Raw genomic sequence first — 27852 nt, 5'->3', positions numbered from 1 at the left:
TAATTGCTTGTAACTGCTATCATCATTCTAATGGTTGTTTTATCGATAGCTTTAAAAAAAAAAAAAGTGTATCTTTTGTTGTCTGAGTTATCTATACCTTTCAGAAGCAGTGCTTTATGATTATTTTCTGTCACAAGGCAATTCCTTAACATTTAATCCAACCAGAAATGTATTTTTTATGAAAGACTACTCTCCAATGAAATTACTGAAGAATTCAGCTGAAAGGATGTTAGCAAATGTCCGCTTCTTTCACCCAAACATCCCTTAGCTTGTATCTTTTCACTGTATTTATTTAATATTAGCTTTTAGTCATTTTGATCAATCTAAAGAATATATTATACTGCAAATGTAGTGAAATTGGAAAAACAAACAAACTCTCAGAGAATCTCTAGCAGTAACAGAATGTATTTGCTTTTAACATATATTCAATTAATTGTTAGCAACTGAAATGCATTTTAGCTGTTTATCATATTAAGCTTCAATGCTCTATATAATGTTCCATTGCAGGGCCAAGAATATGTGAAGACTGACAGAAAACTAATAAATTCACTCTAAACTTCACTTAATTAATAATCTACTTTGCTTTTCTTACTTCTTTATTTACGTACATATTTGTTATAGGTTGCATATGTACTTGTACTTATAAGTAAGGCTGAAAAAACTTTTTTTTCTGGTAGTCCCTCATAGTCCCTCTTTTCCACGAGGAACATGTAGTGCACCCCACAGAAATGGTATTTTAAGAGACAAACAGAAAGTAATCTGCAATAATATAAAGTCTTCTTCCTAACTGTGAACTAAACTGCAGGAGACACAATTATTTGGAAGATACACTCCAGAGCCTGGAACAATATTTTGATAGGCTTTGCTTTCTCAATAGCAGTGGCTCTCAAATCATATTCTTTTGTGTTCTATTTGATATTACTGTACTTACGATAAATTTCCAAAACAACAGTAGCTTCTTGAGTTTGTCCTTTAGCATCTGTTGCTTGACATCGATATATGCCAGCATCTTCTACATCTGCATTATAAATGATGAGACGTGATCGAACACCTTCTTTCTGAACAACCACTCTTTGACTAGAAACAATTTTCTCTCCTTGCGGATTGTACCAATCTATGTTGTCAGGCTCACCAATGGCTGCAAAATAAATAAAAAAATAAATAATATGCAACGTTATAAGTTCAAGGAGACATTAAGTAATGTATATACACAATCTCTATGCAAAGTCATAGACTGCTGAACTGCGAGAAGGAGTTCTGAGAAACTGCAGAAAGATAAGAAAGGCAAAACCACAGACAAAGGTATGATTGTTGAGACAGGTTAATTAATAGCTCCAGAATTCACGAGGAAAAAATAAACACAGAAACATATAAAATTTGAAAGGAAAAGAAGTCTGGTCAGCAATCACTTTGTCTTATAATTGGTCATACGTCATTCTCAATGGACATTCACAAATCAGCAGCATTAAGAATTCGTTTCAGACAGCAGCAAAAGCAAACTTTTTTCTTCTGACTTACTTCTGTCACTATGGAAAAGACTTTCTAAGGATACAACAGCCTAACCTAGCTTATTAAATCATTAATTTAAACAAGTAAAAGTATCTTAACCAAATAAGAACAATGATAGATATAAATTATCTACACCAATGCAGACAAATTTGAAACTAAAGTAATATGGTTTGTTGGAATCTGAAATCAATAGTTTCTAGACTGCAAATGTGAAATCAGTGAAGATCCATTTCTCAGAATTCTCACAAGTCAATATGAATATATAACAGTATGCAAATTTAAGTTAATATTGTGAATTGATTGGTTCACTTTTAAATTAAGCATAAGGTTGAAAATCTAAGGAAAAAAATCTCAAAATAACATGAATACACACCTGTACATGTGAAGAATTTGGATTCACCGACACTGAGTTCGACTTTGCTAAGAGAAATGGAAACCTGAAGTAGAGCTGAAAAATAAAAAGTATGCTGTGAACACATTCTCATTCATATGTCTATAGCTTATATTTTCTTATTCTATACAGTGTACTATATAAGCTGTTTATCAAATTCAGCATTGTGTCTTCTGGAGCATATAGAATGCACAGGCTCTCTGGGCTGCCAGCCAAGGCAAATCCCCATAAACTCTGGACAAGCAGACAGGTAGGTTTCTTAAGAATCTAGTTGGACGGTTAGGCTTAAAAGGCAGCAGTTAATTGATCGTTCTCTACCTTGAGGTCAGTAACAAGTGGAGTACCACAGGGTTCTGCCTATTTCCAAATTTAACGTCTTTATCAATAACCTGGATGAGGTTACTGATCTAGAAAGACAGGAAGAATATATATGTAGGAACATCATGATATTCAGAAAGGATAAATGCTAAGTTTTGTACCTTGTAGGAAATAAGGAAACTGAAATCATTCAAGCTGAGGACAGTCATAGAAGACAAGTGTGCACAAGCAACAGCAGAAGCCAACTGGGTTTTATTCACAAGGTCATGATCAAGGAGATCATATACATCAGTAGATGGAGGAGAGCAATTAACACCTCTTCTAGGTGCTCTTCATGCCAAATGCAGAATACTACATATCAACCAGCTTCCCCCAACCCTAACCTCGGAATATAAGAATGATTTTAAGCTTCATATGAGTGAAATTAAGTGTGGGTTGACATGGTGGGTGTAGCTGGGCACTCAATGTCTGAGGAGAGGTTGGGAGGACTTGCTTAAACAGGAGAGAGCTATAGAGGAACTAAACAATCAACTGCTCATGCCTGTGGGAAGTTATTAAAAAGATGGATGAAAGACAACTGATAAATTGATAAACAAGAGAAGTTCAGGCTGGCCATTAGGAAAAAATTATTTATGATGTATTGGAAGGGGTTACCCAGAAGGAGTGTGCAGTCTCAGTTCTTGCAAGTTTCAAGAGCTTACTGGATAAAGCCTTACAGTATCTGTAGCTCTTCAAGATTTGTTACCTTACAAAATTGGCCAATAAATGTTCCTGAACCAATGAATAAAAAAGGTCATGTTAATTTCAAGCTCTAATCAACACATATAAAGGTAAGCACAAAAGTACTCTCTGTTTAGAGAAGAACACTTACTAAATTTTATTTTAGTACTGTAGATAGTAGATAACTGGGATTCACATGAGATTTAAAAAAAATAGAAGTACTGTTTCACGAACATGGGGTTTGGAATCTTGAAATACAAAGATCTGCAGTGCTGGAATTATGGTGGAAATATTTTACCGCTCTGAAAACCACAACATGAACTACAGTGAATGTTAATGACTGTATTGAGCATATACTCAATACCCTGACCTTTCTAGATTCCTTTTTGTTAATTGGTACATTCATTGGATCATCTGAACAAACTTCTCTGGAAGCAGGAACTATTACAATCTAAATCAAACGTTCTGAATGCCAAAATTTCTCCATGAATATCTTAGAACTTACAAACTTGCTAGAAAAACAATTGTATTGCTCTGTTGATAGTAAATATGAGCACAGAAAAATACTGTCTAAGTAATATTGCATAGATCTTCATATGGCAATTGAAACCATCATGAAATAGATTTGTTATTAAATTATCTGTATATAATCAGCCTGGATATACATGAAATAGGCAAGATTTGAATTACTGTTTAACAGTCATGTCAAGAACAGGAATCAAAAAGACAAACAAAACTGTAATATCTGATCTTCATCAAAGAAATAAGTAACATTCAGAATTTAAGAAATTCTGATAAGAAGTGAAAAACAAAGTTAGAAAATATTTTTTCTTCATCTACATGATACATATTTGATACTGCAGGACAATTTTGGCAAAGAGATGAACAGTTTAAAATTATTAGCATAAGTGCAGTTATAAAAACTGCGAAGATATGCTAGCTAAATCTCTGAAACAAAATGAAAATAATATTTTCCATACACGGTACACTAGTATTTACAAAATAAAAGACCATCTGCCCATTTTTTTTCAGATTCACCCTTTTATAGCTTCATGTAAATAGAAAAATATTGCTTTATGCAAACAAGAATGAAAAATATTGCCTAAGTGATTAATCTAGCAATCTGCACATATTAGGTAATCAGGGAATAAAACAGTCCTCAGCCTAGAAGGCTCACTCATTAGTTTCTTCAAGTAAGACATGCAATTAAAAGTAAATATTGCACAGAGGCCACATATCCCAAACGTTTTACATTACTTCCAAATGTACTTCAAGAATTACATAGGTGCATTAAGTTATTATAAGCTGATGAAGATGGTATGCAATGTGCATACTATTCACATTAATGCTAGCTGTATGCTAGCAGCTAATGAATAAGTGTAAAAAGGAGTAGTTTGTACCAGACTGGTTTGAACATCTTTGAATACACAAATGAATCCTTATTTTATCAGGTCACTGAAGCTGTTCCAAGAATTCAAGTCAGCAGAGGCTGTGTCTAGCTATGTTCAAACAACCCGAGAAATGAATAGTGGCTTCTGGCTAGATCTGACAAAGTACTGCCTCTTCTCATGTTTCCAAGGATATTACTAAACTAGCAAAAAGTTATTTTTATATATATATATACATACATACATATAGTTATTTTTATATATATATATATATACACACACACACATATACACAAACACATATATATAAAAGGCAATGCATTAGTTGAAGTGGAATACAATGCTCCTTTAGTAGTATCTCCTGTTCTGGGAAAAAGTGAAGTTGGTTAGGGCTTCATTTAAGTCTTCAGTACACATGCAATTTTACATCAAAATAAAGCAGTAAGCAGTAGATGATATAAGCAATGCCTTCCACTCTGGTCATAGTCATTACAAAAGAATTATTATGTATGCTAAGAGGATTCTGTCAAATTATTTCTTAATGGGTTCCACTTAGGAAGGTAAGTAGGAACAGTAACAAGGGATCCATTTGTTCTGTTAAATATGGAGACAGTTGACTCTGTTCATAAGATTTAATGTTTAGCAGACTATTTGATTTCAGAGCCATTTACACTAGTATACCTCACATTTCAGAACTCCATCACACACCTTTCATAGCTCTGTCTACACAGACGAATTCTGAACACAACAGAAGCGTGTATATATATATATATACATATATATACATATGTGTATATATATGTGTATATATATATATATACTGTCATCAGTATAAGCTTTGATGAAGTTTCATTATTACTGCCACATAGCAATATATTAAAACACATATAATCAAAGCATACGTATATAATTTATGCCATATCAAAAAGGAAGAAGAGACAGTATTTGGATAGAATTTGAAAATTATTGGTTAGAGCTGTGCTCCAATTGGTTTCCAGGACGTCTACAGAATTCCACTTCTTAAAAAAAAAATGGTAAAAATAAAAACAACAAAAAAATAATCACTTCAAAAATCCTGAAAAGCTTTCAAGTCCATCAGTTCTATTTAAAAGTATGAAACAATACAGATAAAAACAGCAAACAAAAACAATCAACCAACCACTTTCCTCAGTGTAAACTTATTACAACAGAATTAGTAGTTTATGCTACGTCAATAGATTTGAATGCTTTTTTGAAATTTGTTTTTGAGGAACGAGGCAGCATTCTACTGTGGAGAGGTCATTCTAAACCTGCTGGACTGCTCATAAAGCAGAAGACAGAGTCAGTAAAAAGGAAAGGACACAAGTATGAAAACAGAATAAGGCATTGCTGGGAATCAAGCTGCATCCAAGGAGAGGAGCGATAGCTACAGCAGCTAATATAGTCTTTGGCAGTGGCTCCTTAGACAAAAAAGATGACTACTATATACAGCTGGGAGGAAGGTAAAGATTATAATTCAAGCTAGAGAGCTTGAATTCTCTAGCTGTAATTATGAGCTAGCTTATTGGTATGCTTTGACTTCAAGTAGCAGTTAAACTTCCTTGAGTGATATGTTTTTGCTTTCAGCAAATGATTACAGTATCATTTAATGTTAAATATGCTTAGAAAACACCTTATTCTGAAGCTCAAAGAAATTATGTTTTTAATTGGTACCCAACTCCTAACCAGAACAACCATTCACCCTGTTAATCTTCTTTCCATTTATTATACAGGCTTCTGAAAACATTTTGATTTTACTGATTCCAGATAACAGTGAATGGGTTTTGAATATAAATTATACTAACATAATTCTCACAGAAACTGATTCTCTCTTAAATTTTTAATGCTAATATATAATGATATATTTTGAAACATCAAAAAAGATTTTATTTTTTTTTTTAATTTTTATTTTCTATATACTTTACTCCTCTGGGTACCCTGAATTGAAATGAGGAAACAGAAAAGTATGAAGAGTTCAAGGGCATTTGGTGTTTAGAACAAATGCTCTCTGAGGTTAGTTTTACTTTTTTCTTCAACTAACTAACTAACTAAATAAATAAATAAAAATAACTTATTTTAATTAGTAATTCAGCAGAGTCAGAAATATAAAGATGTTAAGAATTCTACATGGTTACAATTAGGTAAGAAAACATCTAATCTGAGTCATTCCAGTGAGAAACAACTAGGAAACAACTAGGAAGGGTAAACCTCTGTATAAAGAATTCCACAAAAGCAACCATTTCAAAACAGGGCTAAGACTCTGTTTGTATTTGAAAGAGCAAATAGCCCAAACAGAAATAATGCTGAAAGATATCTTAGGTCATGTAAGGTGCTATATAAGAAGAGCACACAATCAGATGTCACACAAAGGAAGACCATTAGAATTAACAGTATAATTATTGAAACTGTCATAATTAAACAGACACACATGAAAATGCTATTATATGGGAACTGCTGAGTCACAGTATGAAGCACTGACTGATCAACCGGAGAAAGGACCGGCTCAGCCCTGGGCACACAAGTGAAGGAAATTCAGCTTTGTGAACGGAAAGGGTGGAGCCTGGCTGCAGCTCTCTTAGACCCCATTTAAGGGCTGACTGCCACTGAGGAGGGATCTCTTTTCTTCTTTGTGGAGTTTTTCCCTGAGAGCCTGGATCTTCAGAGACACGTGAGCATTCTTTCCCTGTTTGTCCCTTTTGCCATTTCATTCTTGTATTACCTTTCACCACACTAATCTTTCTGACTGTAACAGCTATAAAAACAGGTTTTTACCATGTACTGTCACAACTCTTCTATATCTAAGTATACTGTCTATGGGGAAGGAATCTGTTCATCAGTATAGAGGAAATGATGTTCTTGTGGTGCTTGTAAAGCCTGTGAAGGTTGTGGTGCTTTCAAGTATTTGCAATCCCTTCTGACTAACAGTACTGGCAAAGAAGTGATTGAGAGTACTGTGGGGGCAGAGCAAGGGTGAAAATTTAATCCCAACCACCTATTAGTGTTTAATTTACTCAACACTTCATCATTTTGAGATACTGAAGGATTTTTTTTCTAATTTCTGTTTAGCAGTTAATTAAATAAAGTTCGCTATACAGACACTATCCTAACATCTTATAAGCATTATAACACTATATTCTCAAACTTTATTACTATTATTTTGAGTATACGATTAAAGATACACTAACTGGTCTAATGATAGCCTGTCTTTAATCTGATGGTCCTGAATGCTTCTAGGAAGAGGAGTCAATTTCAGTAGAAATACCTGAAAATTACACTGAATCTACAATTTCCAATGAACAAAAAAATAAACTCCATGAACACTGGTTAGTTTTCAGCCTTGTGAAGGATGGACTACTACTAAATTATTAAGCATCACTCCTCTACAGTATGACAGTACTGAGATATGATGATATGATGATAGACAATTAAAATGAATTAGCAAGTTCCACAATTAATCGCCTCAGACTAACTGAACTTTCCATTTCCTTATATTAGCATTTATTGGGATGCATCAGCAGGAAACAGAATCCTGATGCAAAGTTCTAATGTTTTATTTGAAGTGTCGTTCCCTGATGAGAAGAGCTAGAAGTCACATGATGACCATAGGGGCATAAGAGAGGGTGTAGGGATGAAATGCATGATATAAGTCAACGAACATGATCCAGTACTGTGCAATAAAGGCATAAATACTGAAGCTTGATAATCTTCTAATTAATAATCAAATCAAGATATTCAATATTAAGTAAAGATAATAGTATTTTAGACAAATATTATTTTATCACAAAGTCTTACCTTAGCTAAATGGTGAGACCTTATCTAAGCAAGAAATTAGACCTAAGAAACATCTATAAAAAAATGGTTTGGAAGTAATTGCTATGGAAGTGTGACTGTTGGAGTTACTGCACCTTATCTGTGAGGAAGCAAAACTTGTCTCTATAGCTGTTAACACCACCGTTCTCTGGAAAGATAATACATTTTCACGCACAGAATTTCTTTAGCAGTGAATACTCCCAATCCCATTTTAACAAATCCACAAAAGCGTATATTTTAAGAATTTGTCTTGCAGCTTCAGAACTACAACCAGTCTATTGGAAGGACATACATTGTGAAGTGTAGAAAACAATCTTTGTAAAGAAATAATTCAATTACCTCATAAGTATTTCTGTTCTTCATAAAACTGGGCATGTACATGAACTATCACACTTAAATATAGAATAAATATAGGACAGAGATGGACAAGGCCAAGGGCAGTGAGAGAGAGAAGCTGCAGCTTAATGGCTGTGAAGTGGTCTTTTATGTGGATTTACTTCAAGATGGCCATTTCAGGGGTACTCACATGACTCTTGCTCAAGCACCCAGGGATGTCATGCAGGCAGGAGAAAAAGTAGGATAAAAGAGGAATCGAAAACCACAAGGTTTAGGTTTTCTGGCAACAGATTCCTCGTGAAGAAGAGGAGATTTCTGTCATGAGAAGCCTCATGACCTGCTTCTCTCCCTCCTGGACTTGCTCTGCACTCTACCATGATGCTGAAGAAGAACAGAGGTGTCTGCCATCAGATTCCTCACTACGGAATTCCTGCATGCTGACGGAGCCTCCTGGGCCTGCTACCTGAGTCCTGCTGCTTCCACACGGATTGGCTCTGTGACTTCTTCCTGCTGCTTGCCCAAGGCCGGCCATGCTGCTGCTCTCACCCCCTGCTGCTTTTGCCTCAGACCTTTGAAACGTCGTGCAATGGGACGCTGCTGGATCCTGGTGCTAACTCTCCCCACTTTACACGATTCTTGCTTCTTTTTTACCTTTTCTATCGCCCTCCTTCCCTTCCCCATCTCCCTGATTATGATTCATAATAAACTGGTTGGACCAACATTTGAACCGCTGCTTCTTAATCTCAGGCTGGGTCTACAGATATTAAAAGAACCTCCTCTCCCTCCTATAAATTAATGACAGTGCTGAAGTCCATGCTAGATGAGTTTCAGATGTGATATTTTGGACTTTCACATGGCCCTATGAAATGAAGTGTCTTCAGTGGGTTAACTCTTTAGCTGTCACTTCAAACATACATGTTTCACCTCAGTCTCACAATAAAGAACCCAGTCTACCTGCTTTGTGATCGTTCCACACTGTCAGACAAAACATATGGATGGACATCTGGGAAATACAGTTCTAAAGCACACCAGTGATTCATACAAAAAAAAACCAAAACAAAACAAAAAACAACTAATATAGATGAACTCTATAATTTAAGAATTACAGTTACAATAGTGATAACTTCAGAGATTAAAAATTATAAATAGGGATTGGTTAAACTATTTTTTAATCAACATACATTGATACGAGCTTTGTTTCAATCACCTTCACTGAACCATCTTACTAGAAAATAGAGAAATGTATCCGAAGTTTTGACACTCTGGTGAAAATGACCTGAAACTAGAAAATGTAAGTATTAAGAATAGGCAAATAACAAACATTCTTATCATCGGGTATTAGAAGGATTATTAAAAAGAAAATCCACTGAAGATCTAGTTACTTTACCTAAAAAGAATGAGTTCATATTAAGGTAGTATAAAAAATTACTGTTGTTCATACAGTTGAAGTATTCTCTTTGACTTATGGAAGAATGTCAGAACAGTTTCCTGATCCCCATCTGGATTATAAAAATAGTTTCAAGCATAAATATTCTTTTTGTTTTGAAAAATTAGAAGTTCAAGGAAATGCTCATAAATAACTGACGCTGTCAGAGATCATTAGAAATCACACCGGCTTTTCAAGCTCTTTCTTTTAACCCTTAAGCTCTTTGATCTTTGAGTGTCACTGTATGGGTACTAACAAGTTCCCATTTTTAATTATCGTGATTTAAGAAACTAATTTCCTCTCAAAGGATTGCTTTGAAGGCTTTCTAATTGAGAACCAACAGGGTGGCAATTAATATGAAAATAACAAGACAAATTAATAAGCAAACAACCTATTGCAGCAGACATTCGTAGGCTTTAAAAAATTAATCTTTTCATGAACTTTAAAACATTTCCATTAAGGTTGCTGTAACTCCTTTGTTTAGATATTTACTGGTCAAGTTATAACTACTTTCAGGATTACAAATACTTTCTGTAAGCAAGTGCAACTAAACTTTAAATTTCCGACTGAATAACACAAAACAGGTCAGGTCAGATATCTTACTAAGTGCTAGTTTTCAGAACAGCTAAACATGACAATCTGAAGTTTTTACTGAGGCTTTTTTTAGCTGTCCAAAGGTGTATTTGTAGCACTCATTTTTAACAGCCCCTGCAAGATCCATTCTCTATTACAGCACATTCATTATCTTCTAAGCCCTTAAAACTTTTGGATTCTTCAAAAACTACTGAAAATTAATTACATTATTAATTTATACTTTCCAAAAATATCTTCTTTCATACAGTTGGTGCCAGACTACTTCACTGAGTGTTTATCTCTTCCACTTTTGTGAACAGAACATCATTCACTGCAGGGGAGTGTGACTAGATGACCCTCAGCTGTTTCTTCCAACTCCAAGGATTCTGTGATTTCCTTTCCCAATTTTTCCTGATATTACAGAATTTTACTCTTGATCTTTTCTCTAACTGAAAGATAATGTTCAACCAGATTATTATAATTCATCATTCATCACATTTTCTCCAGTAACATTATCATTAGACAGAATCACAGAGGAAGGGTAAAATGCAGTTCCAGTTCCCAGGTATGCTTGACAACTATGTATTTTAAAGATGACACTTAATAAATAATATAATTTTTTCTATATATTATGATATGCTGGAATATGAAATGAATAAACAAAATTTGTGTTTGTGTCAACAAACAAGAAACACATTTCATTATAACTATAGAATGAAAAGAATATTAATGAGGATTCTATTGTTACTTCTACTACCAAATCCCTGAACAAAATTTGTAGCAAGTAACACTGTACCGAACTGTTTTGTGTACCATTAATATCCTTTCTCAAATACCATTATGTAATACTTTATTTTAAAAAGTCTGATGTTCTAGGGGGTTTTTTTTGGCTTATGGAAGAAACCTTTTTTTCTTCCAACTACCACCTCCAATAATCTTAGTTGCTCAGATTTTAATTTTTGTTTTAAATTACTACAAAAACCAATCAAATACAATGTTCTAAATAAAAAAAAAATATATACATAGAAATGTTATCAATGAAAGTTCATTCTATAAAATACAAAACAAAATTGATTTTTTTTCCTAAGAGAAACATCTTAGAAAACAAATTAATTAATTAAAAAAAAAAAAATTGATGTAAATATTTCCGAATACACCCCTCAGTAGGACTGTCCCTCTAGACTACTCCACTTTCTGCCAGTAAAAGAAAACAGATACCAAAAAGCAGGACCACTGATTTCAACAATGCTGCAAATCTATGCTGTATTAAACCAATTACGAAACAAGTTTCATTTAACATGGCACATCTGTTTCATTAGGAACAGAAACTGATGAATCCCTAACAAGTAAACAGAAAGTAATAGAAAGAAAAAAAAAAAAAGCAACCTTTGAACTTAATCTGAATAATGTATTCTTTCACAGTCAATTCCATTTTTTCATAACACATCTCTGATGAATTATTTTTCTCCAGCAAAAATCATTCCTTAAGAAAAACTGGAATGAGAGAGTATATGAGACCTCTAATTTTCAAAACAATTAAGACAAAGAGATTGATGGCATCATTGATGGCAAAGACAAAATAACTAAAGGGTCAGTTTCTGACAAAGCATAGGCTTTAGCTCATACTTTTACAGAAGGTACATTACTCCACCCACTACACACCAATACTGAACAGTACACTTGTTGTGAAAATACATTTACCTTTGGAAGAAAAAGAAAAAAAGTGCTTAAATACCAAGCAGGAAAATACACAGAATAAAAAAGTACAAGGACTGCTCCAAAAGTAATGACTCCCATTTAATTACGTTGGCCCAACATACCAGATGTTGGTAGTTGGCAGTGGAGACTGAGACTTCCTGTTAATGTTCTGTTATGTTTTGTTGCTGTGTGACAGAAGGCAGCAGAGGGACACTTCCTCATGCAATTAACTAAAAGCTATTTTTTTTAGAAAGACAAATATCCTGTTGCACATTTCTGAGGAACTCATGTGAATAGCTGCATCAGGCAGCTTCAGGCCTCTAGCTTCTGTTTGGCTGAAACTGGCTATAAAACTGTATACACACTAAGGGAAATGACAGGAAAAATGCCTGCACAAGCTTCATTTTCTAGATGTGAAGCTTTATGCAGTTATCCAGTCACTGAAAATGTAAATACATAATGGTAGCAAAGAAATAAAAAATAGCTAATCTGCCGATCCATTTAATAATCATAATTTGACCTTGAATTTTACCAACTTGCCAGACTGCCTATGAAGAACTGTCTCTTTGTGCATGGAATACAATTCTGAGTCTTGTTCTGCAAGCTCCTTTTTCTAAGCTTATGGAAGTTATGTGAATGTACTCCCAGCCTCTTGCCACCAGTGTGGCCCAGACAGCACTGTTGTATTTGCTTTTGGAAGCCTAAGCCGTGCCAAGTGGTAGGGGCAGCTGGGCTGCCCTAAGCTTAAGCAGGGACAAGCTGGGTTTTGCTGGTGCCTCATAGCCAACAGCATACTGCCCAGCCTGGCTGAGCTTCAGCTCTGGAAGTGCCACAGGGGGAAGGGCTGACAGCCCCAGGCCATCCCTGAGGACAGTGCTACCTGGGAGCACGGGACTGATGAGAAAACAAAAGCAAATCCAAGCGTAGTCAGGGTGCTGTTGGAAGGAAGCATCAACCTCACGCTACTTTTGTAACAGTAAGATACACTCCCATCCTGCCAATATGGAGCTCCTCCTGACAGACCAATGGAATGGAACCAAACCAGTTGGTAGAAACCCTTAAGGACCATTGAGACCAACTGCCAGACTAACCAAATGTGAAATGACAATACTGAAGGCATTGTTCAAATACCTTTTGAATGCTGACGCACACAGGACATCAACCACCTCTCTGGTAAGCCTGTTGCAGTGTCTGACCACACTCACATTATACAAATTTTTCCTCATGTCCAGTCTGAATCTCCTCTGGAGAACCTTTACACCCTCCTACAACCATTTACCAAGGAGATGAAAGAGGCACCTCCCCCTGCACTTCTCTGCATCAGGCAGTTGCAGAAAGCAATGAAGTCATCTCTTGGCCTCTGCTTCACAGAGTTCTATATCTTATTAAGTGTTCTCAGCCTCTCCCTGTAGGACATTCTCATCTCCTTTCAGAGAACTGAACCTATCAGCCTTAGAGCCCAGAGAGAACCCAGAGCAAAGTAACAAAAAAAGCAATAAAAAATCTGAAAGGTTTTTTTATACCACAATTATGACTTTTTTTTTCCTGAGCTAGTTAGGATTACACAACAGTTAAATTTTATCAGGACTTATATATATATAATCCCTTTTCCCAATATCTTGAGTGTTAGCAAGTGCATTTGAGTTTGGACTGTTCACTTTCAAAGATAAAACCTCTACCTCAAAGCTACTGGACAACCTGTGGTGGAGTACTCTTAATCTCTCACCTGAGGATGTTTGCTTCTTGTAGATAATCAGACATACACTGGATATGAAATAGAACCTGGGTTTACACTCTGCTATGTGAGTATCTTGATATGTTGCAGAAACATTTTCACCCTTGGGCTGCAGTTTGAAGCAGTATTCATAGTAATTATCTTGAGATATGTGATTATTTTGGTCAGATGTGAGGGGCCTTTACAGCTTCAGAGTAAAGTACTACTTTTTTTCTTTCACTCCTCACGTTTTAGTTCATAAAAGGGGAAAAAAACACCAAAGAGATTTTTCAAAATTCCTCGTTGACACCCATCGATTGCAGCACATCAGTAACTCTTTTTGAGTGAAAAATACTGGTGAGTCAGAAAACTCTATAAGCTAATGAATTATTCCTTTGTGGAATGGAAATAGCAATAAATTTGTTGTATGCTTCTGTAAGTGTTCAACCTTTCCACACTGCAGGAATTTGAAAGTCCCTTTTTCACTGATGTAATTAATTTTTTTATTTATATATTTTATGACTCCGCATTTTATGAGGTCAGTGGCCAGACACATTACTGCTCTCTAATTAGCCCTCAGGCCCACACTGTGTATTTCTGAATGACAGCTCTTAGCAATTCCCCCAGATGGGAGGGAGGGGAGGAAATGGATCACTGTTTCACACCACTAGCAAACTCAGTGAAACAAACTCTAGGACGGAAGCACTTTGTACCACAGAGCTTCAACATAAATTAGAGACGTGTCCTAATGTGAAATGCTAGAAAAATCTTCAGAACAAATCTGAATTTTTACTCCTTTCCAGGTAATTTTTGTGCATCAGTTCAGACAATACCATACACAAATTATTTAATCTTGCTTAATTCATTATCTATCCAGATAACTATAATCCCCAAAACAACCAGTAGGTCTAACCACATTATTTTAGATATTCCATTACTAAAATCTCTCTGAGTGTCATTCAAATGGACAAATTTAAATTATCTATTTTAGATAATATTAGAGACAAGTCATTTATCAAAAAGTAGGTATCTCAACTATGTCATTTAACTCATAACTTACAAGTTCCTTCTTTTTTTTATTAGTTGCAAAAAGATTCCAACATGAATAGGCTATCATCTACTAAGAATCAATATATTAAGATACTTGATCTACATCTGATACCCATCTGAATACATATTTCATATATATTTGACTTGATATGTTGATACTTGTATATTTGATACATATTTTTTGAGATAACACTAAAGGTTCAAGTTTACAGAAGTGCTGAACATCCAACCTTTAAATATGTGATTATGATTCTAAGTATTTTCAGGAAACATGTAAAATCCCTGGTTTCACTAGAAAATGTCACTGAATGCATTAGGAATGAAATAATAGTTCCTACAAGAACAAACAGATTCATGTATGCCCACCCTTTTACTTTTTATTCATATTACTGATTGCCTGGCTTGATCTCTCATCATTAATACTCAAACTATTTCTTCTGCCCGAACCCTAGGGATTTGCACATATTTTTGAATAGGAACAAGTAATATTCTCTCAGTATAACTCTGCTACATACTTCTTATACCTTTATTGTAACGCATCATATTGAGTTTCACAAATCTTGCCCACTACATAGTTTACAAAAAAATTATAAGGTCTAGCAGCTTAAGCAACAGAAGCCAATGCTTGTAAAATTAAGAATTCCAATTCATATAAGAAAAAATGGATTGCGTTACATATTTGTTATGCATAAAACCAGAAACACTATAGTTCTTTTCTAGTATAACACACAAAAACTAAATGCAGAGATACCATGAAAAGAAGTTTTCTTAATTATGAAGAATTACCTAGAAATTTCTGCAGATTTTTAAACAAGTGTTTCATTTTAAAGAATATTTACATTGCCCACTAAACTAACAGATTAATAAATAATCTCTGGTTTTACCTGACTTAATCCACTATGATTAACTATGAATTTCTTTTTACAGCTTGTTGCCTAAGGAAATCCAGGGAGAGCTAAATGACTAACTGTTCATTTTCACAGTTTGGGTACACGGTGGAGTATTTGCTGACATTAATTAATTAAGAACACGTCCACTCAAATAATAAAACTATACCCTTTATAAAAATGTTATTTTCAGGAATAATATGACAACTAGGAATGGCTGCAACTAGTACTTCAGTTTCACCACTGAATGAAATGGATTCAGAAGTATTTTGCTCTTGGTTGCAGACTCTAAAACACAAAGAATCTGATTTTAAAGCATATAAGGAACTGGAAACTGTGTCTATATAAAGCATAGAAACTTGAAATTGTCTGAAGACAATCTTTAGTTATAAAATCTGAGATATCACACCCACCAGAGGTAAGCTGAAGAGCTATAGCTCTTTAAGCGATCAAGGACAGAATTTAGACCTCTTTTTCTCTACTGAGTTACCACCAGCCTCACATGGTAAGGCAGACTTACAGGAATAGCAGACCCCTTCAGATATTAAGAGAAGACTCCATGCACTCCATTTTTTATTCAGCGATGAAAGCAATCCAGCATTCAGGACGTGAGGTGGAGCACTGAGGAAACCTACTTTAGAAATCTCAGAAAGTGATCTCAGAAAATTTTATTTCATATCAATGGAAAAAGACAGAGGAAGCCAGTTCACCAAACTTCTTGTGTTCCTTCAATGTTGACAAATTATTTAGAAGCATATATTTTCTTAGTTGGTGTCCTATCTGTTTTGATATGTGCATTTTGTGCTTGAAACCTCTCACACAGTCTACCATCATAAAACCCTGAGAGAAAGATAACGGAGCCTGTCTCAATGCCGAACTTCCTGGGCACAGAAGTTAAATCTCTTCACTGCAAGTCCAGTTCCAGAAAACTGACTGCTAATAAATCTCAAGAGGCAACTGATTTTAATTACATGTCCCACTGTCAGATATAAATAATAACAGAAAAAAATATTTTCTCTTGCAGAAGTAATTGAGAAAAACTGAAATGATTGGAGATGCACAACACTCATTGCCTCATGCTCCAAATGCAAGAGAGAAAAAAGCAAAAAAAGTATGTTTCAAGTCACAATAGAAGTGTACATGCAGTGAACATGTGACTATAAATCGGTGTTACTATTTTTTCATTTTTAAACTCTCATTCAAACATTTTAGAATTTTATTCATTACAATTTCATATGCAGGCATAGATCGGAATGTGGTATGAGCTTCTTTTTAGAACACTCTCCATTAAAACAAGATTGGTTTGTGTAGAGAGGAGAGGGAGTGATACATTTGGCTAGTAGAATGCTGTGATTTGCTGTTGACAGACTATTACCTTGGGACTGACTTTGCAAAAATCCTCACTGATCTTCCAGACAAAGCAAAGACTCTTCCAGAAAACAGCAAATTAGAGGACTATTGTGCATGGTGCCTTTATTTCCTTCCAACTGTTTCTCTAATTGCCACTGCTTTGCAGCGCAAACATAAAAAATCTGAAGAGAATCCTCCTGAATAACACTGAAGAAACAGAATTCTAATATGCTTTAAACCCTTAAATGTGCTCTGAAATACCTGCCTCATAATCACAACACGGTAAGGCTTCAGAAGATTTAGAAAAAGGCTATGTATCAGATTAGCTACACCTGTGGAATACAGCTTATCTTCAGAAGAGTACAACCTTATGTGACATTTACTTTCAAATCTGGAAGTGCAAATGAACAACTCTAGAACAACAGCTAAATTTAAGTGATAAAGATGAGCAAGCAGAATGAACATGTTAATCTTTCCAATTTCATATTACTAGCTGTTCCATGCAATAACATTTATAAATATTATAAATTTAATTTAGATCATCTCTGTGCATTGAAGGAAACAAAATGTCAAATATTAGACTTGGCTTGTTATTTAAATATTTTTAATTTAATTTCTTAGAATAAAGCCCACTACATGCTTTGTGCAATATTAAAGATTAAAAATGATTGATGAATGTCCCTGTAAGTTCTGCCTAGAGAAGCAAAAACTGTATTAAGTAATACATCTAAGCATTGTTTATTAAGTTCTTCTGATTTAATAGACAAGTTATATTGACTACTTTGCCATATGCTCGCTATATACAAGCAGGTTTGTTAAATTTACTACACCTTGAGCTAGTAAATCAACTCCACATTCCGACAGAAATGAGACAAAGGCTGCTTCTGGCAGCCTCTTAAATGAAAATCAATAAACAGACTCTGGATTATTAGCAATGATTCATTTGCAAAATCACTGCAAAACATGTACCATTTATCTTGCCTTTGTCCTTAATATATCAGTGAATAAAGTAGAAATATTAAAAACAGTTGAATTCTGAAGACAGGTATTTGCAAATAATATCCCCCAGATCATCATTTCTTGAAAAATGCCCTCAGGAAAAAAACAAACTTCCCAAAAATTGTTAATTATGTCATTCAAGACTACTGTAAACTAGCCATTAACTTGGTTTTAATACAGCATTGTGCTTCAAGCATTATTTTACGTGATCATATCAGTTTCTAATACTGGAAGAGAATAGCAACCTCACTTAGAATCACTCGGGTTGAAAAAGACCTTAAAGATCAAGTCCAACCACGACCTAACCATACTACCCTAACAACCCTCCACTTAATCACATCCTGAGCACCAGATCCAAATTGTTTTTGAACACATTCAGGGATGGTGACTCAACCACCTCCCTGGGGAGCTTATTCCAGGGCTTAACAACCTTTTCTGTAAAGAAGTTTTTCCTGACATCCAACCTAAACTTACCCTGGTGCAACTTAAGGCCATTTCCGCTCATGCTGTCACCTGTCACCAGTGAGATCAGCCCCACTCTCGCTGCAATCACCATTCTGATACTGAAAGAGCAATAACGTCTCCCCTCAGTATATTTTCCCCAGACTGAACAGCCCCAGTTCCTTCAGTCTTTCCTCATAGGGCATATTTTTCAAGCCCTTCACAAGTCTTGTTGCCCTTCTTTCGACCTTCTCCAGCACCTCAATGTCCTTTCCGTACTGAGCTGCCCAAAACTGAACACAGTACTTGAGATGAGGCCTCACCTATGCTGGGTACGGGATTACTTCCCTAGTCCAGCTCACCACACCATTCCTGATACAAACCAGGATGCCATTGGCCTTCTTGGCCACCTGGACACACTGCTGGCTGTTCAGCTGACTGTCCATCAGTACACCATGGTCTTTTTCCATCAGGCAGCTTTCCAGCCACTCCTCCCCCAGCCTGCAGGGTTGCCTGGGGTTGTTGTGACCAAAATGCAGGACCTGACGCTTGTCCTTATTGAAACTCAAGCATTTTACCTTGGCCCATCGATCCAGTCTATCCAGGTCTCTCAGTAGTGCCTTTCTCCACTCAGGCACTCCCTCTCAGCTTGGTGTCATCTGCAAACTTACCTCAAGGTGCACTCAATCCCCTTGTCAAGATCATTGATACAGACAAAAGTAAGAAATTATTATGGACCACTTGAGTTCATCTGTCAAAAAATTCTGTACCGGTATATGTAGAGTGCACATTCAGACAACGTCTCTATATCCCTCCTCTGACGCCTGTTTTATTTCCAGCCCATACACACTTCCTTTCTTTGAACAGTAATGTTGGAACAGCACAAGTAACAAATGATTATATAACAGTTTATCCTGTCTGACAGCTTTTCCTTACATTATCTGAATTGCAGCAGACCACAAAATACTATGACAGGGTATGTTTTGCCTACAAAACATAATACATGAGTTCTTGACATGAGCATGCGTGTTCCTGAGTAGTCTTGAAAGTCACCCAAAATAATTCTCCATACATTGTTTTTCCCCCAAATTAATATGAAAATTCACGCACACACCAATAAAACCATACACATAAATTTGATTGAATCCTATATGCAATATATTTCCAAAGAAGTTCTTATGTTTCTAAAAATAATTTTGTCACAATGACAAATCACAAAGAAAATGTTTTCGCTGTTCTAGCAGAGAGCCACTAAATTCCAGGAACATGACAGACAATACCCTTTTCCTCTACCTTATGTTACCTCTTGCTCACCCAAAAAAAAAGAGAAAAAAAAAAAAAAGGGTAATTCCCAGCATCTTTACAATTTTCTTAGGTGCTACACAAAAGCATATTTGTGCTTAGAGTTGGAACCAGACTTGGAATCAGCTCTGACTTGCTACCAGAGACTTCCTATTAGAACACTGTGATCAGTAAGCTGATTTGTTAATTTTGGTAATAATCTTTGGAGTACTGGAATTTTTCCTTTTTGGTGTGCTACCTAAATAAACTGTTTCACTGAGTAAAAAAATTTCTCTTTGCTAGAGAGACTGTGTTAATAATCTACTCTGAAGACTATTTTGCTGCTTCATAATCCCTGACTGTCTCATTCACCGATCCAATGCTTTCTTATACTACCCATACAGTAGTACAGAACATTAAGAGGGATATTCTGAAGACCTTCCCACAGCCATTTCACTTGTCGTATAGAATTTTGCAATACCTATGGTGCAGTTGATAGCAAACAACTGCAATGCAGTATTTAGTTTTTAAATTCAGTAGAACACATTAGAGATCTAAGACAACTGACTGAACTAGCAAATCTTGTTAGTTGCTCACTTTATGAATCTATCAATCTTTACAGGTCTACTACAGTTTTAGCATGGTTTTCAGGTCACTAGAATAATAGATGACTCTTCAATGCAACTCTAATTTTTTGTCATTATATAGAAATCAACCTGGAATAAATTACAAATATGCAAAAGCTAATTTCAGTTTAAAAAAAAAAAAAAAAGTAAAACAGGAATTACAGTGAAAAGTAAAACAGCCTTACAGTGAATATTCTCTCACATAGACAGACATTTCAGACCAGTTCAGTATTACCTTTCAATCAGCAGGACATGATACCAGTACAAGTATCTCCAAAGAACCAATTCTATCAAAAAGCCAGATCCACTGGTATCTCCTGCTTTTCAAACTCATCAGTATTCTACAGCACAGAATCTGTGCAGAGCCTCCACTGAATCTGCCTAAATGAAGCAAAAATCCGATATCCTTCTTGACAGCAGGAGCTCCAAAAAAGCTGTTCCATTCTATTTGCTAAAGTACACACTGAGGCAATCCACAGACACTTATATGTATGTATGAATATTTTAACAAGCACATATATATGTAAGTATATATAGCCTGCTTTTCTTTTATTCTAAAACTGAAAAATACCATCAGTATTTAGCAGTACCCTGAATGGTACTCCATGTTGGCAAAAGCATTTTGCTTTGTGAAAAAAAAAAATAAATGAATCTTGCTTTCAGAATAATGACTTCAAATACACATACGAAAATATATTTTAAAAAGTTAACATCAATGAATAAAATGTAGCAATTTAATTTGTAGGCAAATTGTGGATTCACTAGAATCCTATTCATTACTTTTATTTTGAACGTGGGCAGAATCATCATTCTGGAACTCTTGTTAGGCATGCTCTTGAAGAGTAGCCTCAGATAAATGCCCGTGATGATGAAAAATAGTTTATGTTTAAGGAATGAGTTATAATATGTAGCTCGCTCTGAAATCAATCTCTTCTATTTCCATTTCCTATTTATTTTCATTTCTGGAAATTACAGCAAAGAGCAAAATAAAATTATTTGATAGAACAAATTCTCAGCTACAAAATATTATTTTTCAATATAGTCACCAACATTAGCTATGGATTTTCGCCAGCGATGAACAGCCTGCATGTCACACACATAAAAATCTGCAGCAATGCAGGTAACCTACTGTTTCACAGATGCTGTAATGGCATCACTGCTAGGAAAACGTTGCCCACAGAATCAGTCTTTCATTGGCTCAAACAGATGGAAGTCAGAAGGCAAATCTGGACTATATGGTGGGTATAGCAGGACAGTGCTGCCAAGATTGGCAATGTATTCTACAGTCTTCAAAGTGCTATGGGGCCTGGTGTCATGGTGCTGCAAGGGAACTGTTATCTCCCTCTCAGGCCTGACTCTGGAAATTCGAGCCTTCAGGTTAGTCAGCATCACAGTGTAGATAGTTTGTCTGAGTTCCAGGAAATTCAGAAGGATCTTCTTTTTACTATCCCAAAAGATAAGGCACATCACTTTACCCACTGAGGGCTGCATCTTGAACAACTTCTTCAAAGAGGAATTCTTATAGCATGACATCACTGACTGAAGTTTTGACTTTGGCTTGTACTGGTTGCACCACATCTCGTCACCAGTGAAGACGAGATCCAGGAAACTGTCACCTTCAAGCTTATTTTGCTTCAATGATCTTGACAAATACTTGGTGTTGTGTTCCTGTGCGAGCATTCATGGGATCCACCTGGTACAAACTTTGTAATATTGTAACACTGCCACCACTGTTTCCAACGCACTGAAGCTGATGTTCAGTTCTGTATTCAACTCCCCAATAGTAATCCACCAATTCACTGAGATAAGCTGACTGAGTCACACCAAGAAATGAGGAGCGATATCTGTGCCTGGCCATCCAGAACATGAATTTTCATTCACATCTCTGTCACCACTGCTGAAATGCACCATCCAATGCCTCACCGTGGACTCCACTCTTTCATCTCCGTAAATATTCAGCATGCATTGATGAATGTCAGTGGGTGCAATTTTTTCCACATGGAGGAATTCAATTCCACACCTTTGCTTCGCACAGACTTCCAAGTCAGATGCCATTCGTCAGATTGCCTCTCTGCTGCCATCTGTCACACAGCAACAAAATGTAATGCAATACTGATAGGAAGGTTCAGCCTCTACTGCCGTACCACCAATGCTTCTGATGCTGTTAGCCACCATAATAAAAAAGGAAGCATTACTTTTGGAGCAGCCTGTGTATTTTGCAAATTTTAATTTTTATCTCTAATTTCTGAGTAACTGACTGTTATTGAAGGCTTCCCACAAGGAGAATATATTATTATTTTGGAAGAATAATTAAAAAACAACTTAAAGGAACTGTAGAAGTTTCTCAGTTTACTTAACAGTTTAGTTAATTGAGAGAGCCAAAGCTGCTGCTTCTTGTATTGTTGTTGGGATAAATATTTGCTTTTTTGTTCTTGCTTTTTTATTAAAAAACAGTCTCTACTGAGATTATTTGAACTATTATTTAATGACAGTTATTCTGTGGATAATATAAATGCAAATAGTGCAAAAAGAAAAAATTCCTGGGACAGAAACCTGTGCTAGCTTTATTGAAGGTTCATTTATGCATCTCAGCCTGAAGACGATATATGTTATTCAGTTATAAAACTTAAAAACAATTTACTTGCATTATTCTTCAGCACTTAAACTCTCTCCTATCTATTGGTCTGGAAGGCTGCTTTGAAAACCTGATTTTATTATATTTGAAATAGCATTATTCCTTTCCGACTGTTATCTTTTCAGGTGCATTTCCTTCTACATCAATTTTGCTTACTAATAACTCATTCTGTTGCCGCCCCCCTCCCCCCCCCCCACTTGGAACACTGCATTTCAATGCTTCAGTTTTCAATTTTGCACTTGGAAGCAACTTTTTTTCTCTCACCTGCCCGCCTTTAACTTACAAAAATAGAAAAATGTGATCTGAATTAAAAACCAATTTGACTGCTGTGGTCCAAGCTGTTGGCTATATTCTTTTAATAAAGCATTGCTTCTGATGCAGTTTCTTTCAGGTCTATTTCAGATATGTTCTCACAACATGTGGAACTGTAATTCACATTAATTGATAAATACTTCTCCAAAGAAATCAAACATAAAACACAATAACTGTCCCTCAGAAAATAGAGATATGTCACCTCAGAGACATATTCAATACCAGTGATATAACAGCAATGGACAACTATGACAGTTATCTTGTATTTTCCCAGACCGAGCTACTGAAACAGGCATTGTTTCTATCAAATAGACAGTGTCTTACGACTTCAATCAAGAGAAACTTCAGCTAGTTCTGTGTTTTTGATAACGTCGGACACACTGGCCACTACCACTCACATTTCCCAAGCATGTCAAAAGCTGTGGCCAAAACTATACCAAGAATATTCTCATCTTATTCATCATACAGCAAAGAAACAAGTCATAAGAAAAACACATTTTGTAAGTCCGGACTGAGAAAAAATGAGAGAACTGAAGCAGAAAGCATGAGCAGACATTACGTGACATTTAAGAACTTGAAGGGCATTGTTCTAGAGAAGTGAGAGAAAGCACAGCCATCACAAAGAGCAGACAATATTTAAGATTCCTCCCCCGCGTGGAACAGCCATACTGGAGAAGGAGCTAGGGATCAACAATACAAAACTCATGTATCTAGGACTTGTCAGATGATAATATTCAATGATTTATATTTTAGTGCTTACCGCTCATGGCCATGGTATATTCAGCAGATTATATTATCCATTTCTTGCTATATCATAAATTTAATTCCTCTCACCATTTTTTAAAATCCTGTGTAGATTTTTAGTATCCATTATTTACAGAAGCATCACTTTGATGAAATATAAAGTGAAGTAAATTAAGTGCAAGATGGAAATTTCAAAATGTACCCTCTTTTGTGATCCGTGTAAATATCCTTGATAGGATAAATTATACCCATATGATTTCACTTCATGGCTAACGTTCCACTAACATAATATTTATAAGAGAACATACTCTGCTTATGAATAATTTTTGAAATGAACAGACCTCTACATGTGTTAGACAGCAAATGTTATTTCACAGATGACTTTTCCTTTTTTTGTCATTTTTAATTGAAATTATGATGAATTACAATAGAAAACAAAGAATAACAATCACATCTTTTCACTTTCAGTCTTCTATTTAAGTGGAAGTTCTGGTGAACAACTGGCTGAAACCACAGCAACAAATCTAGCAAACCAGCCTCATGATCACAAGTAATATCATATTCTTCAGTCTGCTGGATGCCTGACTCATTATTTAATCTATTCATTATTACTCACTTCTTGCACATGGAGAAAAGAAAAATTCAGAAGCTCAATCCAGTATTGCTCAATTAGTTTACAGATTAAACACATGAAAGACTAAATTAGAGGCAAAAAGATTATGTTGTTATGCCTTACTGTGTTTTGTCTGCCACAGTTCAAAGAGAACACAGTTTTACATTCTCTGTGATCATAATAAACAAATGACAGTAAAATGTGTGATGCATCATCCAATATTAAAAAAATGAAAAGAACGACAATTGTCTTACATCACTTTGAATAAAGCATTTCAAAATGTTTTTAAGCTTAACTTTTCAGAGTCACTGTGAAGGCAGGGCAAAAGTACGCTCCGGATAAGAACTTGGTTATTTACATTGTATCTTTGTGATGCATTCCCATGACCGACGTAATATGGTTATGCTGTTTTCACAGAACAGCTTGGGGTTAGAAGGGCGCTCAAAGCCCACACCACCCCAGCCCCTGCCATGGGCAGGGCTGCCCCCCACCAGCTCAGCTGCCCAGGGCCCCATCCAACCTGGCCTTGAACACCTCCAGGGATGGGGCACCACAGCTTCTCTGGACAGCTGTGCCAGCACCTAACCACCCTCTGAGGAAAGCATTTTCTCCTGTTATATGCACAGTGTAGCAGTGATTTGTAATTAAATAATGTACACAGACGCACACACAAAACAAACATATCTATTTTTTTTACATATACCAGTAAACAGCAGAGAACAAGGTTATACACAGAAAGTATTCTTGAAGTCTGTAAGTTAAACTTGTTTAAATATGTCCTTATCTGCATATTGTTGAAACCTCTAGTAAATAACAGGATATTGTGTCATCATATTTGTATAATAATTAAATGAAGAATGAGTCTTAGAACATGTTGAAATGATTTCCATTATCACATTTTAAAGGATGCTTAAGAACTTCAATATTCATATATTACATTAATATTCCTAAACATCACAAATGAGAAATACCATTTTAAAGTGTTTACTAAAGTTGACAATTAGCAAAAAACACTTAAGCAGATTACTTATCACAAAAGTTCTGGTGAGTCACGTATATTGTTACATTAAACTACGTAATCACATTTACTGGAATCCTCTTTCTCTGTACCATCAAAAATAAGCTTTCCCAGAATAAAGTGTAATAAGATGGCACCAGAAATGTGAACATTTCCATGAAAAGTATATAGCACCTACTAATATTTTTTTTTCCCTGAAAACTTCTTTCTTAACAACAACAAAAAAAAAAACAACCACAAAGCACTAATGCAAGCTTCTTTTTAAACAGATTATGGAGTAACTGTAGGACAGTCTCATTAAAATTTTACTTAATTTATGAACATACACAGATTTTATTTTTTCTTTTTTCTCTTTTTTAAAATGAAGGCTGTTTTGCTTTCTAGAACCTATAATAAATACTTTAGGAAAAGAAGCACTGCAATCAATTGGAACTTTAATTAAGTAAAGATACTGAGACCGAGTCTTCACCAACATGAACATGTATGCAAATATGCTAACTTCTTACAGCTGTAGGTCCTCAACCATATCTATTTAAAATATTTATAAGCATCTGTAGTATTCAGATGTTGTGATGGGAACAGTTTCTTTTCCACAAGAGAATACAATCTTCAAAACTAGTTGTTTGCTGTATTAACTTCAAGGTTTTTTGTAAATTTCTAGAAATGTTATATTATTTTGATTTTAAATGCAGAACTTCAGCTAAATGTGGAGTAGTAGAAAACATGCAGATGCTTCTTTTGTTCAGAACACATGGATTGTTAAGTAGCAGTATTTTGTTAGTAAGGTATTTTCACAGTAAGTGGCAGTAAGCACACAAAGATTTTAGCAGGTTTTTTTTTTTTTGACAGCTTTCCCTTGGGCTATATTTAAATGAAGTTAGCATATTGCCTTTAAAAACAAGGAAGGAATAAGCAATTCATTTGAATATTTTGGCCTACATGTGCTACCCAAAAACATAATTGTAGAAACCTATAAACAAAAAAAAAAAAAAAAAAAAGCAACCAAAAAAAGAACAAGGGTCCTCTTGGTCTAATTAATTCAAATACTTCCTCTTTCTTTCATCTCCTAAACAGATAATTTCTCCTAGCCACTTTAATAAAGAATAGTCCCATTCTTTCACATCCAATGTGCTCAAAGTATAGAAATTGCATGAAATATTGTAATACGCAATTGCACTGAAACACAGCATGAGTATTGAAAAACAAGCAAGCTTGTCAAAAAGAAGCTAAAAAAATGGCTAAAGAATTTATATGCTTGCTCTAGCGTGGAAACTACTAAATGAAACTATTAGAGCTGCAGCAAATTTGTACTTCATTCTTTCTTTTGTGAGACAGAATTGAGAAAGATCAAATGTAGATATAATGGGAGGACAAAGAGTACTTTTAAAAGTTGAAAATAGAAAGGACCACAAACTCTGCAAGGTTTAATGTAACAACAGACTGAAGCAGTCAAAAAAGAACCCAAAGAACAGCTTGGGAAAGACATAAATACTATTAATAAGTTCTACACTGGAAGTGGAAAGCTCACCAAAGAGTGTGTTAGACCAATATGTAGTCACAGGATAAAGAAAGCACTCTGTGAAGCTATGGTGACAGAAGAAAAAAAGATCTTTTGCTACTGTGTGTACTGTGGAAGAAGTTTACAGCAGAAGCTTTCTCTAAGGGCAGACACACCAAAGGGTATGTCTCTGATCAAAGCACTGACAGAAGTAGCTGTGGAACAGAGCAATAGTATGAACAGGAAGAGATGACCTAAACCAAATTCAGAAGGAATGCAGGATGAAACTACTGAGCAATTAACTAAGCAATTAACTAAAGACACCTTCCTTAAATCACAATGAAACCCTAGGACTGAAGAAAGGTGGCACACCTACCATTATAAATGGGTTCCAGGGATAGTGGGAAATACAGAATTAACATAATTATAGACAAGTACCTGTACTGTGTCTGGCTGGGATGGAGTTAACTTATGTCATAGCAGCCTGCACAGTGCTT

The 27852-nt window shown here is 35.4% G+C and overlaps 1 protein-coding gene across 1 annotated transcript in view; it reads right to left on the bottom strand.

Moving 5' to 3' along the window:
- NCAM2 (neural cell adhesion molecule 2) overlaps positions 1–27852 on the bottom strand; it is a 231197-nt gene that overhangs the window by 109573 nt on the left and 93772 nt on the right. Inside the window, exons 2-3 of the mRNA XM_048951225.1 lie at positions 1883–1957; positions 932–1138 (exon numbers count right to left, since the gene is read on the bottom strand). Coding sequence (XP_048807182.1) covers positions 932–1138; positions 1883–1957 — 282 coding nt within the window. The remainder of the gene's footprint in view (positions 1–931; positions 1139–1882; positions 1958–27852) is intronic.

The sequence above is a fragment of the Lagopus muta genome, chromosome 1 (genome assembly GCF_023343835.1).
Source record: "Lagopus muta isolate bLagMut1 chromosome 1, bLagMut1 primary, whole genome shotgun sequence".
NCBI lineage: Eukaryota > Metazoa > Chordata > Aves > Galliformes > Phasianidae > Lagopus > Lagopus muta.
The sequence above is the reverse complement of the archived record's forward strand: the minus strand, read 5'-3'. Positions and strand labels throughout refer to the sequence as shown.